This window comes from Pan troglodytes, chromosome 1, assembly GCF_028858775.2.
Source record: "Pan troglodytes isolate AG18354 chromosome 1, NHGRI_mPanTro3-v2.0_pri, whole genome shotgun sequence".
Lineage (NCBI taxonomy): Eukaryota > Metazoa > Chordata > Mammalia > Primates > Hominidae > Pan > Pan troglodytes.
The window spans coordinates 132251195-132267998 of record NC_072398.2 but is presented as its reverse complement, the minus strand read 5'-3'; the positions used below and the strand labels follow the sequence as shown (position 1 = coordinate 132267998).

General features: G+C 36.6%; 1 protein-coding gene across 5 annotated transcripts in view; it reads right to left on the bottom strand.

The window, feature by feature from the left end:
- Positions 1–16804, bottom strand: part of PLPPR5 (phospholipid phosphatase related 5) — a 114667-nt gene that overhangs the window by 20654 nt on the left and 77209 nt on the right. For 3 of the 5 annotated variants that reach the window (XM_054685238.2, XM_513585.9, XM_063799164.1), the window contains exons 4-5: positions 10979–11155; positions 3911–4030 (exon numbers count right to left, since the gene is read on the bottom strand). In XM_054685238.2, the coding sequence (XP_054541213.1) occupies positions 3911–4030; positions 10979–11155 (297 nt within the window). Of the gene's footprint in view, positions 1–693; positions 2092–3895; positions 4031–10978; positions 11156–16804 lie in introns of those variants that run through there. The other 2 variants (XM_063799161.1, XM_009426028.5) reach the window with 2 other exon arrangements.

Here is a 16804-nt window from a genome sequence, read left to right as displayed (position 1 = left end):
GGTTTTTTTTTTTCTCATCGGTGTTAGAAAGAAATGATGATATTGAATGAAATGATGTAATTCAAAGACCTGCTGTGTATTTATCCCAAATGCTCCTTATCACACACACAAAGAGAAAGCTATTGTAGGCTTCCCTTAAGTGGTAGCCTTCCTCCCTTTCTGCCTGATGAACACAAATACATGTCCTCTCAGCAGCACAGTTACAAAGGCAAGCCTGAGATGTATTCTCAGCACCTGGCCTTGTGGTCATCCCATGCTCTGTGTGAGTGCAGGGGACAGAACTTGCACTGTGCAGACAGCATTCTGCCTGGGAACAGGAATAAAAAGATGGGAGAGTAAAGCTGGAGCTCAGCAGGGTGTGGTGCCAATGCACTATAGTGAGTAAGGGGGAAACCAAATCAGATTCAAACCATTTTTATTTCCTAGCTACCGGAGTGAAAACAGAGCACATAAATTTGTTATGAACCAAAAAATTAATAAAAGAAACATGGCACTTAACCTAATATGTACATGAATACATATATTAATGAATACTCATCTGTAACAATTTATAGATGAATAGAATATTTTTGCTTTTACTGTCTAATATTTCAAAGCTCACTATAAATAAAAATGAACTAGCATAACATCAATAAGAACCTTTAAAATAATTTAATAGATACAATGATGTAATGATATATATGAATATTTGGCAATACTAGAAAGCTACCAAAAAACACTCATGCAAATAAATGTTAAAAAGTAGATGGCAGTGATTATTATTGAAGTTAATTTCAGAGGTATACAAAATGAAAAGGTTGTAATAGTTACCCTGACCATATTATTCAAAATATGTCTAAGATCTCTTCCTATATTTCACAACCCTTTTTTTTTTAGAGATGGGGTCAGGGATGGGTTCTCCATCTGTTGCCCAGGCTGGAGTACAGTGGTGTGATCATAGCACACTGCAGCCTTGAACTCCTGGGCTCAAGCAATCCTCCTATCTCAGCCTCCTGAGTCTCTAGTACTACAGGCACATGCCACCGCACCTGGCTAATTTTTAGTTTTTATTTTTTGTAGAAATGGAGTCTCACTATTGTTACAGCCCAGGGTGGTCTCGAAATCCTGACCTCAAGCGATCCTTCCACCTTAGCCTCCCAAAGCGCTGGGATTACAAGCATGAACCACTATCCCTGGGCTAAATTCTACTATTTTTAAACTTTATTTAGTAAGTTAAACAAGACCTAATTTTGTACAGATCATTCAGCTTTTAAACGTATTTTCTTACATAGGTATGTGTCTCAAAACATTACATTGTATAATTTTTCTCAGCTGCTTATCAATGATCTGGACTTTTGCAAATTACTTAACCATTTGGAAGTTCAGTTTTCTTAACTGTAAAATGGGAATATGCATTATAATAGGATATCAGCTAAGTCACTATAGAAAAGAAATTAGAACAATTCAATGGCTTAGAGGAGAAAGTAGTTCACTTCTTTCTCAGAACCATCTAGGCTGGGTGAAATCTGCTCCATAAGCTCATCCAGGGACCCAGACTACAGGATAGATTGGTCATCTTACAAAGTGATTTCCAAGGTTGCTCCAGTCATTACCTTTTTCATTTGGTGAGAAGGGGTAGGGAATGTCCAGGGCAAGAGTCTTCAAAGAGATAAATCAGAGGTTGAACTTATCCCTTCCGCTGACATTCCATTTGTCTAAACTTGGTCTCATGGTTACACCTAACTGCAAGGGAAGCTGGGAAATATAGATTGTAGCTGGGCAGTCATGAATATAGCTAAAATTAGGGAATTCAATTACTAAAAGGAAGAAGGTGAGAAGGAATACTGAGTATTAGCAGTTTTTACCATTATAATGAGGCTCATGTTTAAAAATTGCTGTGAGGACTGAAATTGTATTTGTAGAGCACAGAAGTATTTTGTGGAATTTATATAAACCATCAGCACAGGACTTGACACATACTGATGATCATTAAATGGTAGTCATTATTAGTGTTAGTATATTATTATTATTAAGTACTTCTATCCTTACCTGAATGCTTGAATTCTCTCCAAAGTATCATGGGCAAGTAATTATTTAGCTATTCTGGAATTCCTATAGTAAAAGGAAATTTTATCTCTCTTAAGGCAGCCATTTCATTTTCAGAGTTTTTTCTTCTTTCTAGCCATTATTTATCTTCTTACACTCACTTTTCTTTGTTTTGTCCTAACTGTTATCTCAGACACCCTCCAGAACAAATCTCATCCCTCTGTCATACAAGAGCCCTTCAGATTCTTATGGGAAGCTATTGCTTCTTTCATGAGTTTTCTTTAAGCATGTTTTTGTTCCTGCAACAGTCCCTCATAATCCATGATGTTGAGTACATCCTAAAGACATTAATTCACTCATTTAACAAATATTTATTGAGTGTCAACTATTTTATCAATGCCCACTTTAAAACTGTGTTGTCAAGATCAGTACATAATATTCAAAGTTGGTCTGACCAGAGCCTAGCAATGCACACCATCAATCCCCTCATTCAGGGTATCATTTTCCCCAAGTGGGCCTTAAGATCATTTAACTCTTTTGGCAGCCTTATCATGCTGTTGACACGTGTTGACTTGGTGCCTATTACACCCCAAGCCTTTTTCATTTGTGCAATTAACCTGGATGTACCCTACCTTACACGTGAAGTTTTTAAAAAATCCAAATACAAAATGTTTCCTTTATTTCTAGTTAATTATGAATTGTATCTTATTGCAGTCACTGAAGAATTTTTATTCTTTCATTGAATATGTTAATTATCTCTCACAGATTTACACAATCAGAACACCTGATTAGTGTGTAACTGACTCCTCAGCTAAGATATTGACCAAATGTGGAACTGAACAGGACCGAAGAGAAGCCAGTAGTAGCCCTCAGAGCAACCATTTAACTAGTTACAAATGCACATAACTGCACCAGCATTTAGGAAATATTATCCTATGTGGTTCACAAAAGTCTCAAGAAAAGTATTTACCTGGTTTCTGTGCTCACTGCCGTGCCTAATGAGGCCTTGGCCTACCAGTCCAAGTGCTACCCTCTGGCCGCATTCAGCCCAATGGAGTCTCAGAATCTCCCTGATTAGGAGAGCACGACTGGTGTTTTCCTGATGTCAGACCTTTGTGCACTGAGATTCAACAAATATTTATTGAACCGTGAATGTGTGCCAGGCATTGTGCTGAGTACTTTCTCATATAAATGGAGCATGGAAGGTGTGGAATATATTTTGTAAAAAATGCATATATCCTCAAGTAAAACTATCTTATTGTTCCTATGTGTGAGACCAGCATACAATGTTCCTTATTTAGAAACTACAGCAAAGTACTAAATGGATTTCACACACAGGTACTCCTCAGCTTTTAGCATGAGGAAGACAAACAGATATTTTATTTTTTGATACGGAGTCTCACTCTGTTGCATAAGCTGGACTGCAGTGGCATGATCTTGGCTCATTGCAACCTTTGCCTCCAGGTTCAAGTGATTCTGGTCCCTCAGCCTCCCAAGTAGCTGGGACTACAGGTGCATGCCACCACGCCCAGCTAATTTTTGTATTTTTTTGGTAAAGATGAGATTTCTCCATGTTGGCCAGGCTGGTCTTGAACTCCTGGTTTCAAGTGATCTGCCTGCCTTGGCCTCCCAAAGAGCTGGGATTGATTACAGGCCAGATGTGAGCCATTGTGACCGGCCTACAAACAGATTTTTTAAATGTGATATATATTTTTCTATGATTATCTCTTTAGTGGCTAAATTCTTGCTAAATATCACATTACACTAAGTAAATCAACATAAACTCTGTGGACATGCTCCAGATATACATACAGGAATAATGATTCATTTGCTCTAGTTATTATAATTTAGAATTTAAATTGTGAATCACCTGTACAGATGTTACCTTTTCCAAAGGACTTTCTACTCGAGGAATGCTGATCATTGGCATCTGTGCCAGATTATCCATGTGTATATGCTCATTTTCTGCTTGTCTTCCTTTGAAATTATTCACCACGCACACAACCTAAAATTTCAGAAAACAATTACAGTTAAAGCAAACTGTGCTCACTGTGACTTTCAGCCTTTTGAGGAGCTTAATAAATCTAAGCATGTAAGAAAGTATTAAAATTACTTAAATGTTACACGTATATGAATTTATATCCAGATTTATTATATTCATTTATTGTAAAGTTTATTGTATAAATTTTAATAGCTACTCCAATGCAGATATGTTTAAGAAAATTCATCAGTTAATATGTAGCTCACTTAATTATGACAATTTTATTATTCGAAAATTTTCATTACATTGAAGTATAGTCAATGCTCAAATCAATCATAACACCATAACCTTATAAAAATTCATAGCAAGCTAACCTTTTCCTAATATGGCTATTCTACAACTTAATTTAAATGCTAATTGTTTTTCATTGCTTCAGTATCATTATATTCATAATAAACCTTCTACAATTGGTACTCTCTAATTTAGCAGCATCCCTTAATTAACCTAGTTTATCGTCTATTATTGTGTCCCATATATACTTGGCAATCCAACAATAGCTTACTGGGGCTACCACTGAAATAGAAAACCCTCTGCATAAAACATGTACACATATGTAACCTGCACGTTGTGCACATGTACCCTAAAAGTACAATAATAATAAAATTTAAAAATAAAAAATAAAAAGCCTGATGTTCTAAAAAAAAAAAAAAGAAAAGAAAATTGACCCTTGTTTCAATGGATTATATCTCACAGGTGACAGAATTTGAACTAAACCAGAGGTTCTCATCCTTAATGTGCATAAAAATACATTTTTGGCATTGTTAAAAATGCATATTCCTAAGCCCTCCCCTAAAGATTCTGATTTAGTAAATGAAGAATGGGGCCTAGGAGTTGGCACTTCAAAAATGCATTCGAGAAGCTTCTAATGCAGGTGAATCATATTTAAGAAATAATGAATTAAACATACCAGGAAGATTATTTGCTACTGTTTGCTTACACAATATACAAGGTATTCTTGGTAAAGGTATTCTTGAGTTTTATTTTCTGTGTTTCATATTCTATTACAAATCAAAATACAGGCCTCATTTGCAGCTATAACCTAACATTCATTTTGTAAAGTAAGTACTTAATATATAATTATACATTTACATTTCATATTTTCACAAATGCTACACTGAAAAGCCTTTTCTTTCGTAGAGTTCATTACTGAATATCTTCAAAGGCCAATTAGATCAATTAGATCTTGGTTGCTTTCCAGTTTTTAAGTAAAATTTACAAATCTACAAAATAATAACACCTACTGAGATTTTATGTCAGAAAAATACTTCTTTGCAAATTGTTATAGATTTCTTATCCTTCCACTTCCCAGAAGAACTACAGATTAGAAACATAGATCAAAGCCTGATAATTTGATACCTCAACTTTGTAGTTGCCACTTTAAAGATCTTTAAAGTAAGGGACAGTAAGGGCTTGGAGATGGATACTTGATAAAGTTACTACCTCATGATGTTACCAGCTTCATGACCCCACAAAGGTCTAACAGATACTGATTGTTCTAGAGATAAGGTAAGCAAATTTTGTCTGTAAAAGGAAGACAGTAAATATTTTTGGCTTTGCAGCCTTACAACCTTTGCAGCAACTATTCAACTCCGCCTTTTTGGTGCAAAAATAGCCACGGACAGTTTATAAACAAATGCGAGTGTCAATATTCAAATATAACTTTCTTTACAAAGATAGGCAGCAGATCAAATTTGGTCTGTGGGCTGCAGTTGGCTGACTGACCACTGCTCTAAAATACAAAGGATATAATCAAGAATTTTGGCCAACAATAATAACGATGATTATTCTTCTTACTCTTAGTATTTTAATTATTAGGAAAGAAATTACCTAATCCTCTGTAGAGTTATATTCCAATATTTAATAAGTCTTGTCTGCTAACATTTACGATATGTAACAGAGGTCTTGTTTGTAAAAATGGTGATAAGAAAAAGTGAGGGACATAGTTTTTGATTCTGAGCATGCCTGAGTCTATACATTCTCAGACAGTTCTCTGAGTCTCAGTTTTATCAATTAGAAAACGAAGAGGTTGCAATAGATCACTAAGTTAACGTCATTTCTTTGTCTGGCAAAGGTATGACAATTTAACAACTACTCAAAACTAAACTCAAGATCTGCCCCCTCCAGCACCCACTCCAAACTTGATCTCTTCTCTGGACACGTTCAAGGAAAGGCAACATGCCACCCCACCCCCCAACACCCACCTCTGCCCCAATACAGATTCACAAGGCTAAAAACTTGAATTAATCCTTTACACCTCTTATACTTGACCAGTTACTGAATCTGCTCAATGTTACTTTCCAAATATCTTGGTACCTAAATATCTTGATTTCTTATATTTGCTTCATTTTATCTCCTCCACCAACTCCAAAAACGAAGCAACTACCACCTGTTGCCTGGATTCCTACACAGCTTTCTAAACTATCTCTCTAAATCTAATCTTGGCCCCTCTATTTCCACCATAATGTGAGAATGATCTTTCCAAATGCAAACTGGATTATGTTACCCCCTTAAAGCCATTCATGGCTTGGCTTTCCGTTTTTCTTAATGTGTAAACTCTGGCCCAGCCCCACTTTTGCAGCCTGCCTTCTCTGTTTTCAAAACACTTTCTGTTACCTTTCACTTCCTGCTGTTTAGATACTCCTCACCTCCACTGTCTTTGGATGCCATACCTAACTCAGCCATGATATCTCATCTCAGCTTCACTTCCTCATGGATGCCTTCCTTGAACTCCTAGCTGGGATGGTTTATTTTGTTTTTGTTTGTTTGCTTTTTGCTCACATGGAGCTGTGATTATTTTTATCAGAGCACTTAGTATGAAATTAAACATCATTTAAAGTAATACTTTGATTGATGTGTCTCTTCCAAGTTCCACAAATGCAAAGATGCTCTTTTTTGCTCACTGCTGTGTTCCCACTGTCACAGTGAGGGATCAGATTAATGAATGAGCAAGCATCTAGGACAGAAATTCTCAAATTTTCTGATGTGCTTATATAATTTAACGTTACTTTGCTTTCAGACGTTCTGGTTTCACATTAGTGACTTCCGCGTGTATAATTCTTGTAATTCTATTCTCTCCTACCAAGATGATATGAGTAAGTCATCACTACATATATATTTTCTTTTTCCTGTCGTGATGATAACTTAATCTGATCCATTCTTTTTCATTTTCATTCTTTGTGGCAAATGAAACATCATTATTGCATGGGGTTAAGTGCATGGGCTTTGGGGTCAAACTGGTCTGGATCATAATCCTGGATCTCTCAGTTACTAACTTTGTAAACATGGGCAAGTTACTTTATATAATCAGGCTTCAATTTTTTTAAACCTGCAAAATGAAGACAATAAAAACATTTCACTGAGCTGTTCTGAGGGTTAATTGCATTAATGTAGTAAAGAGCACAATAACTATTATTGTTGTGTATGATAACATGACAAACTATTTTTGTGGCTCAATAAACTTGAGCTATTCTGCCTGACACTGTCATAAATATCACAATCAATCTAAAAATATTGTTCAAATAGTATTTGCCTTGTATTTTGCTAAGTATGGTGATTCTGCTCTCTAACCTGAAACAAAATGCCCATGAGATAAGAGTAATACAATTAACACAGCACATAATTCCTTATTAAATTATAAGAGGACAGACTGAAAGAGTGGTAGAAATTCAGGAAAAAATGGAAAAATCAGCCAATCAGGGAAACTTCCTGGGGAAATTGGATCTTGTCTGAGCCAAATCTCAAATGTGTAAAGGGTTTGAATATAGTCATCAAACGTGAAGACTGTGGTATTCAGTGTCTTGTCTGCACTAGGCTTCACTTCTTACATGTGTGATTTCACTTAATCCTTAAAAGAACTCTGGGAAGTAAATAGAAAATTCTTTAATCATTCTTTCATGTATTAATTCATTCGTCATATATTTATTCAGTACTTCCTCTGTACCAGACCTTGTTCTAGTTATTGGGGATATGCTGTGAACAAAACAAAGAAAAAGACTTCACAGGGAGCTTACATTCTAGTGGGATTGATAGCAAAGCAAAACCAAAAATGCTCCATATGGTATACTCCACAGTAATTTATTACACATTAATTAATATTACATATTAAAAGTTGGAATATCCTTTTTAGAAAAGTAAAGTAAGGAATAAGGAAAGGAATCCTCAAGGAGGAGAAGTCATTTTAAACATGGTTCAGGGAAGGCCTCACTATTTTAGTAAGAAGCAATAATGTCTACAATTCAAAAGTTATGGTCAGAGAGCAAAGATACAAGACACGGAAGAAATATTTTTATAGTGGAAATGAACCTGGCCTAAATGAATCACTGGTGTGTGGAATGAAACAGGAGAAGGAGCCAAAGGCAAATGTTAGGCATTGAGTCTGGGTGACTGGGTGGTCTGGGTTCCTTTAACTGAGACATAGAGACCTGGAGTAGATTAGCATTAATTTTATTTTGGCATCACTTTAGAATTCTGCACACACTGCAAGATAATTAGAAACACCCTAGGATATTACAACATATTACAGTCCAGAGCTGGAGTTACTGCTTAGAATAAATGTGTTGAGTTTCCCAAATGAGAAAACTGGGAATCATCATAGAAGGCTCCCTGTGCCTCGTCCACACCACCTTCCATGTTCCACCAGGCTCCAAACCATTCCACCTCCTAAATATCCTGGAGGACATGATGGATATCCTCCCTCTTTGTGCCACTGAGGGCCAATTTGCACCATCCTGTTTCCCTGGTTCTGCATAACCCATCTCTTCTATCCTCAACTTTGTCTTATTGTCCTGCAAATACATTTTCAAAACACAAATCTTACGTAGGTTAAAAGGGACCGAGAGGAAGCAAACTATAGTTTATGGAACTTTTTCCAGTCATTCATGTCACTCATTAGCTGAACATGCACTATTTTGTTTAACCTTTATAGAGCCTTATAATGATCCTTTAGGGAGGCTGTTATTTAGCCACATTTAAATATACCTATAGGCATTCACATTCATAAATGGTTGTGAATGAATGCATAAATGCATTTTTAGTTATTATATAGGCAGTTTTTACATATAATCCTTTCATGAAGTCATTTTCCTGAGAGTACGGGAATGTTCAAAGGGCTATCATGAAACGTTCTCAACATGTGCAATTGGAGGGTCTTGAGCTCAAGGGGGATCCAGAGCTCAGCTCAACATTCACCAGACAGGGAAGCGACTTGGAAGGCACCAGCATTCTGAGGTTGGCCTTGTAAGGTAAGGTGTTCACTGGAAGTATAGGGAAGGTGGCAATAGCCACAGATAAACAAGAAGGCTGATGAGATGCCAGTGAAGATGTTATGGACCCACAGAGCTGAAACACAGTTGCATCTGACACTAGTGCTTTGAAATTTTGGCTACTTGTATGCTCTTGGCTTTGCCTATAATATTTTTTAAGGATTTATGTAAAGTTTGTTGTTGGTTTTGCTTTTTGAATATTAACCAGTTTCAACTGTGGTGAGTGAATGCAAAAAAAAAAAAGTTTTTGGTTCAAGCCAGGGCCCTAGTTCTCACGAGGCTACAGGATATCTCCAGGAAAGACAGAAGGTTGAGTCTAAGTCTCCCAGGGACCTTGGGAATCACAGAGAGTGGTATCACCAAAAAAAAAAAAAAAAAGCAGCACAGGATGAGGTCATGGTGACTACTTTACCGCAGGAGATTCTAGAGGAAATAACTTATTTAAAATGCCCAGTACATAAATTATGTTTCAACATTTGGTAGCTGGAAAGATTCACTGAAGTGTTTGCTTACTGATTATTAACTAGTAAAATGAGGCTAATAAAGTTAAGTTACATGTAAGGGCAATTTAAATGTAATCAAAATGGACATAAAGTATTTTTTAAATTATAATGTGTCAATGCAAAAATATGTTTTGATTCATAGTCTACACATTGTTTCATTTGGGTAAAATGTGATATACTGATAATGATTAGTGCACATGAATAGAGGGAAGTTCAGGCTGTTTATTATATACTCATACTTATAAAATGTTATACACTCACAACTTATACTATACTTTAAGAGTATAATCAGATTTTATGGTATAAACAACAGTAAGTATTTGGTACTGATAATAAGTCAGAAAAATACTTAGAAATGCATACAAACCCTTGACTATTGCCTCTGGTTAAATAAATAATGATGAATTCTAAAGTCAGACTAAAATACATTTTCCAACAACCAAAACCTATGGAAATAGTCCTAGAAGATTTTATAATAAGAGTATAAATGGAATGCTTACTTCATGAGAAGTCACTGTGTATGCTCTTCACTATGCGGTGAAATATGATTTGACATGGTATGGTCTTGGAAACTATTCATGAGTTTTTAGTTACTGATGTAAAATGCCTCATCTCACAGGTGAGGCTGACCTGCTAGCACTGGGACATGGAGGCTCAAGGAGAGTACAGCAGGGACGCACTAGGGGACTTTGGGATTCTCTCAATACCCCAGCATGCCAACTTCCCTGAGGAATCTTTAAAAAATATCCAAACCAGTCCTGAAACTCGCCTATAACATTTTTTAAGGATTTATATAAAGTTTGTTATAAATCCTTAAAAAATATTATAGGCAGTTTTTACCCAGTCTTAAAAACTATTTGGGAGGGACAGTATGTTTTTAGGCCAGCTCTATTTTATATGAAAATATATTGTTTAACTTTAAATATAGGATTTGTATTTTTTTCATCCCCAAACCTGACTTGTGGCAGAACAAATGGGGGATGAGGAAGAAATGAATGATTTAAATGATTTGTTTTATATACTTAAATGAATGATTTGTTTGATATACTACATTTAGACAAACCCAGTGATTCACACTTGTATTTTCTCATAGGTGATTATGCAAGTTAATTAAAAACCCAATGATATATAAATAAATTTGTACTTACCAGAAATACTGCTATAGATATTCCAACCAGAAAGCCTGCTATAACATCTGACCAATGATTTCGATATTCTGCTACTCTGTTGAGTCCAGTAAGAAATGCCAAACACATTAAGCCCAAGCATAGAACTGGCTTAGCAAGTCTGGTTCCCTTGGCTTTGATTGTGTTGGTGATGTACATCTGAAACATTCAATAAAAGAAATGACTTTTCATGAAGGTATTTCCTTTATTAGCATAGCATATTATGTGTATGTACAAACATATATTTATAGACATATATATGCCTGTATGATTCAAATCATTAACTGGAGTTTATGAAGTTTTTGAAATCAGTTTCTTAAAAGCAGAATTCAAGAGTAGCAATTATTTCATTTTACTTACCTCATATGGCAATCTCTTACAAATGGCCAATTCTTAGCATAACGTTATTAATCATCTAGAAACACCAAGCACAGATAGTCCAATTGTCTTGTTTTCTTTTTATTCTTACTGTCTCCGTTCTTGTTTTATCTGAATTTTCATTTTAGATCAACCTCAACAATATTATTAGAAGGGGGAAACTGATGAAGTGTTTAAGTGTCTTTAATGTTTCCATTTGTGTATGCCATATTTAGAGGACGCATACTTGATAAAAACCAGCATTATGAATACAGCTAGAAAAAATAAAGTGGAATAGATTTCTACCAAACAGATGTTACTTTGAAGGAAGACTTTAAGATTCAATGCAATGCCGAAGTTGCTTTCATGTTGTTAAATGAAATTGTGAAATTACTTTGTTTAACTACATTTTATCAGCCAGAATTAGGACAATAAAACACTTAAGTAGGCCGGGCGCGGTGGCTCACTCCTGTAATCCCAGCACTTTGGGAGGCCGAGGCGGGCAGATAATGAGGTCAGGAGATCAAGACCATCCTGGCTAACATGGTGAAACCCCATCTCTACTAAGAATACAAAAAATCAGCTGGGCGTGGTGGCGGGCACCTGTAGGCCCAGCTACTAGGGAGGCTGAGGCAGGAGAATGGCGTGAACCCAGAAGGCGGAGCTTGCAGTGAGCTGAGATCATGCCACTGCATTCCAGCCTGGGTGACAGAGCGAGACTCTGTCTCAAAAACAACAACAACAACAACAAAAAAAAACCATAAGTACAATAAGGGAAATGTGTCAACTAAAAACAAAACAAAACAGTGAATAGGTACCTACATTTCTGGCTTCTGGACTTATGCTAATGAACATATGGTGTCAATTGATTGCAGCAAATGAAATGTCATGAGCCACTATGCTCAAGAATAATTTGGTCCTTCCCCCATCTAATGTATTCTATAGCTCAACTGCTCAAAAGTTTATGTATTGTTTTATAAGCAAATTTGTTGACTGTATTCAATTATTATTTCAAGTCATTAGTAGAGCAATTGTAAAAGAAATGACTTTGATAATATAATCAGATTTTATGGTATAAACGTCACTAAGTATCTGGTACTGATAATATACTCAGAAAAACTCTTAGAAATGCATATATACCATTAACTATTGTCCCTGGTTAAATAAACAATACATCTGCCTAAGAGAGTAAACCAAAATGAAAATTTAAGTTTTTAGTTCATACCTGCCATTTTAGAACACTATGAAATCCAGTAATTATCTTCTCTATTTTTTTTTTTTTCTGGGCAGTTTGCAGCCCTTGTAGCTGCCAAAAGGGGCTGTATAAATATGTAAGCAGTCCAAGTGATACAAGGCATCTCTCTAGCCAAGTTCTAGCCTTTTACAATCCATCCCAGGTCTCAATACTCTGGGGCAGGGGGAGCTGAACTGTCTCCATCTTGGCCTGTGACCTTCGGAGCTGGGTCTGTGTGTCTAAGACTGTGCTTGGAAAAGCTTGATAATTTCAGTTATGGAGGGTAAGTATACATGAGAGGGGAACAGGAAGAGATGAGAAAGAGAAAACGATGCTTTTGCCATTCTGAGAGAATGTGTTAAAGAGTTCTGCCCACATGAATAACAAGGCCAGGCTATCACATCACTTCAGGTTTCAGTGATGCAGTTAATTGAGTAACTCCTTGTATGACGAGTGCGTATGAATAGACTGGGAAATTCAGGCTTCTTGTGAGGTTTTCTTTAACACAGCTATAAGGCTGGTTAATTATTTCTTACTTTTGCATTTCTTTACATCTGTTAACACTCAAGATATTCTGTCCTCATTGAGACAAAATAAATGTGGGATGATAATTGAATAATATTAATACTGCTAATATCAATTATAGCTACCATTTAATGAGTGATTGCTCTTCATGGCAATGTTCTAAGCATTTTATTAACAAATTACTTATTCAATCTTCAAAACAATCATTGAAGTTAGGTATCACTATTACCTCCATTTTATAGGTTAAAAACTGAATCAAGATAAAGCTTATGAAGAGTACACAATTTGATGATTGTGGTGGCACTGTCGAGAAAAGACAGGCGTAAATGGAAAGTAGAGGGAAGGCACTTAGGTATCTCCTAATCTTCCTTTCTTTTTCATTGATTTCTTGCCTGGAGGAAATGGCCAATGAGCATAAGTTGAGTACCAGTGAATGCAAGACAGTCAGAAACTAAAGACAGGAGAAAGGAGGCCACCATAGAATCATAGGAGTAAGCCTACATCTATGCTCTGCTATTAGGGGGAAGTGAGAAATAGTGTGTGGTCCTTGTGCAAAATACCCTACAGAATCTATATGGCTTCAGAAAACATTTGCCTTTCCCTCACCCCCGAAGGCCATCTCAGATACAGTCCAGCCCTTACTTGTCCAAGTTGTATGAGCCCATAGTAAAATGTGGGCTTGGGCTACATCCCTGTGAAGTTTCTCTTGAATGTCGAGTTGATCGTTAAATTGCCCTAATGACTCAAGCAAGGTTCATAAGGAGCCCATAGACAGTCTAGCCACAATGCAAACTCATGAAAAAGCTTCTATTTTAGGAATAGCCTGGTATTTGGCTTTTCCCTCCATCAGAGTGGAGAGTGGACAGTGGCTGAATTTCAAGGGTTATGTGAATTTCAAGGGTTATATATTTAACTTTAAAGTAGATCATAGCAGTGCTTTATAATGCACAAATTTTTCTGCAGAATAATCAGTTGGCATGGATGTTACAAAAGAAAAATTAAGAGAGCTTTCACTTGTACTCAGCAACTCCTTAGTACTTTATGAACATAAGTGCCTTTTTAGCCAGTCTAATTGTGTTATCCTTACAGAAAGTCTATTATTCTTAATTTGCAGAAGAGGAAATTATGGCATAATAATCTATTAAGCATGTTGGATACAGAACAGGAATTGATTATTTATGCTCTCTTGGTTTTTAATTCACTTATGAAACCATCTAGGTTAACCAGATGTCAAAATGTAGCTAAAATAAAATACAAACAGCAGGGTGTGTGATTTGAGCAGGATAGTATTCGCTCAGTCCTCTAGGGTCAGTAGATGCTCACTATCTTGCAGGCCAATCCATTTAATCATTATTAGCAGAGCTTATTCATCCATTCCACAAATATCCATTAGCACTAAGATGCAGAAAGCCAAAGCTGATCATTTGCTCCCTGTTAAGAGCCTGGTGTATATTCTTCTACACTTTTTCTCTTTGCTTATACAAATATATACAATAATTAACACACATATAAAAAGGTTTTGCTTACTTGTTTGCTTTTACTAAAATATAATCATGATGTCCTATTAGTCTGTAATATGCATTGACTCACTTGTTATAATATACATCCTTTTTTGTGTAAATTGAGAAAACACTGAACTATTATTAATAATAAAACAATGCTATTACAAAAATAAATGGAAATAAAAAAACACAAATATTTATTAAGCACCTACTATGCATCAGAGGCTGTGCTAGGTTTCTTCAAAGAGGAGGCATCTATGGTTAGATCCTGAAGAATGAGCATGAGAGTTCCAGGCAAAAGGGAAATGGTGGGGGAAAGGTGTCCTAGACAACATACACAATCCTCCTGTGTGTTCTCAAAGCACCTTGTTCCTCATCTGAGAACCCTGGCCACAATGTATGGTTATAATTTATTTTCATTGTTTCCTTCACTAGAGTGAGGACATAGAAGCTAAGTTTAGGCTATTCATTGTGGCCTAGCTTTTGGAGAACCTTTTTCTTTCTCTTGTTTTCATGCTTCTTTCACCCTTTTCTTATGCTATTTAGCCCTAAAGACATCCACTAATTGTTTATTTGCAGATGATTATACGTATTCTTTTACTGTTCGCCTCTTTTCTACAGATCAAACAGCCTCAATTCCCCTCAGTATGTGAATAACTCAGTGGCCAGATCCCTCAGCACTCTGCACACTCTAGTGCTTTTGACATCTGTTAGTACTTCCCTCAAAGAGTACAGCCCAAAATTAAGCAAACCGGTGCCCACTACAACTGACCAGCCCAGAGTGCAGTTGAGATTTTTCCAGATTGCACCCTATAGTCTTAACTCATTGATTTGTACCTCATAGTCAAGTTAGGATTGGATTATCTTTAAACTGATTTCCAGATTTTGATGACTTTGATTAATGCAATCTAACAGGGCACTAGGTTTGATTAGTTTGTGGGTGTGTGTGTGTGTGTGTGTGTGTGTTTTAATAACTTCATAGCATTATTGGTCAAACTGTGTTTGTGGTCCACTGAATCTTCCATGACTTCTTCACATGAACTGATGCCTTATCAAGTTCCCCTTACCCTGGGCTCCTGAAATTGTTCAAAAAATCAAATTTATTATTGTTTTCAAAAAATATTTTACCCTGTCAACACCATTTTGAACTTTTATGCTGGCATCTATCATATTATATTAGTTATCTTTCTCCCAGATTCTAGTTAGCTCCACACAGATCACTAATAACAAGACAGCATCAAGGACAGAGCCTCATGGCACTTTGCCTGAGATCTGTTTACAAACTGCTACTGACATTTTTCGTATAAAATTTTTATTTAAAAAATGGGGAATTCGTTTGTTAAGCCAACTGTGTAATGTCCTGAAAGTTTTATTTATGTACCTAGACTTGATATTCTTGATTCACTGATAAATTTGCCAAAGAGCAATGTAAAGGTGTCTGATGGGGTGTGTAACAAAATTGTGATGCAATGGTGGAAAGACCATGGACTTTGCCAGACAGACCTGTGTTCACTTAATTCAGACCTTTCAGGACTGTGATGGGGGCCAGGGTTGGTAATGGTGGTACAATATGCAGTGGGATATTGAAGTCATAAATTTTCTATACGGTGTTATAATCTAGATTGTATAAAACATGCAGTAACTCTAGTTTCCATAACTGATCAAAACTTCATCATAAGCACCCATCTTCCACTGAATAGAAATGGGATGGGAGGAATTCTGAATAAATGCTTAGTTGTTCTCAGTTTCTCACCATTCTCTCTTCTGGAAAAACAACAGTGGGGTCTAGTTGGAGGCCTGCAAGACCTCAAGGTCAAGGTGGGGAGGCAACCCAACAGCCTTCACTGGCCTCCACTGCCAGGTGTGTATCCCACTGCTTCATTGGTGCCCTACTGACAACCACTGCTAACGTCCTTGTGGCCCCATACTGACTTGGTCCATCTAGGCTCACAGGAAATAAAGATCCTTTTGTCTCCAGCACACCTTCCTTGTAGCCCCCTGTGGGCTGCCTGCCCTCCCAAGCTCTGCTGCAAGGTCCCTGGGCTCCCACTGTCTTCTCTGCAGCCTGACTTACCTGCTGCAGGTGTACTAAGAGAAATTGTTCTCCCAGTTTCAAGCCAGAAATGAAGTACAAGCCCTTCTACTTTCTGTTATCTCCACAACCTCTCTGGAGTTTCTGTTATCCAGTGA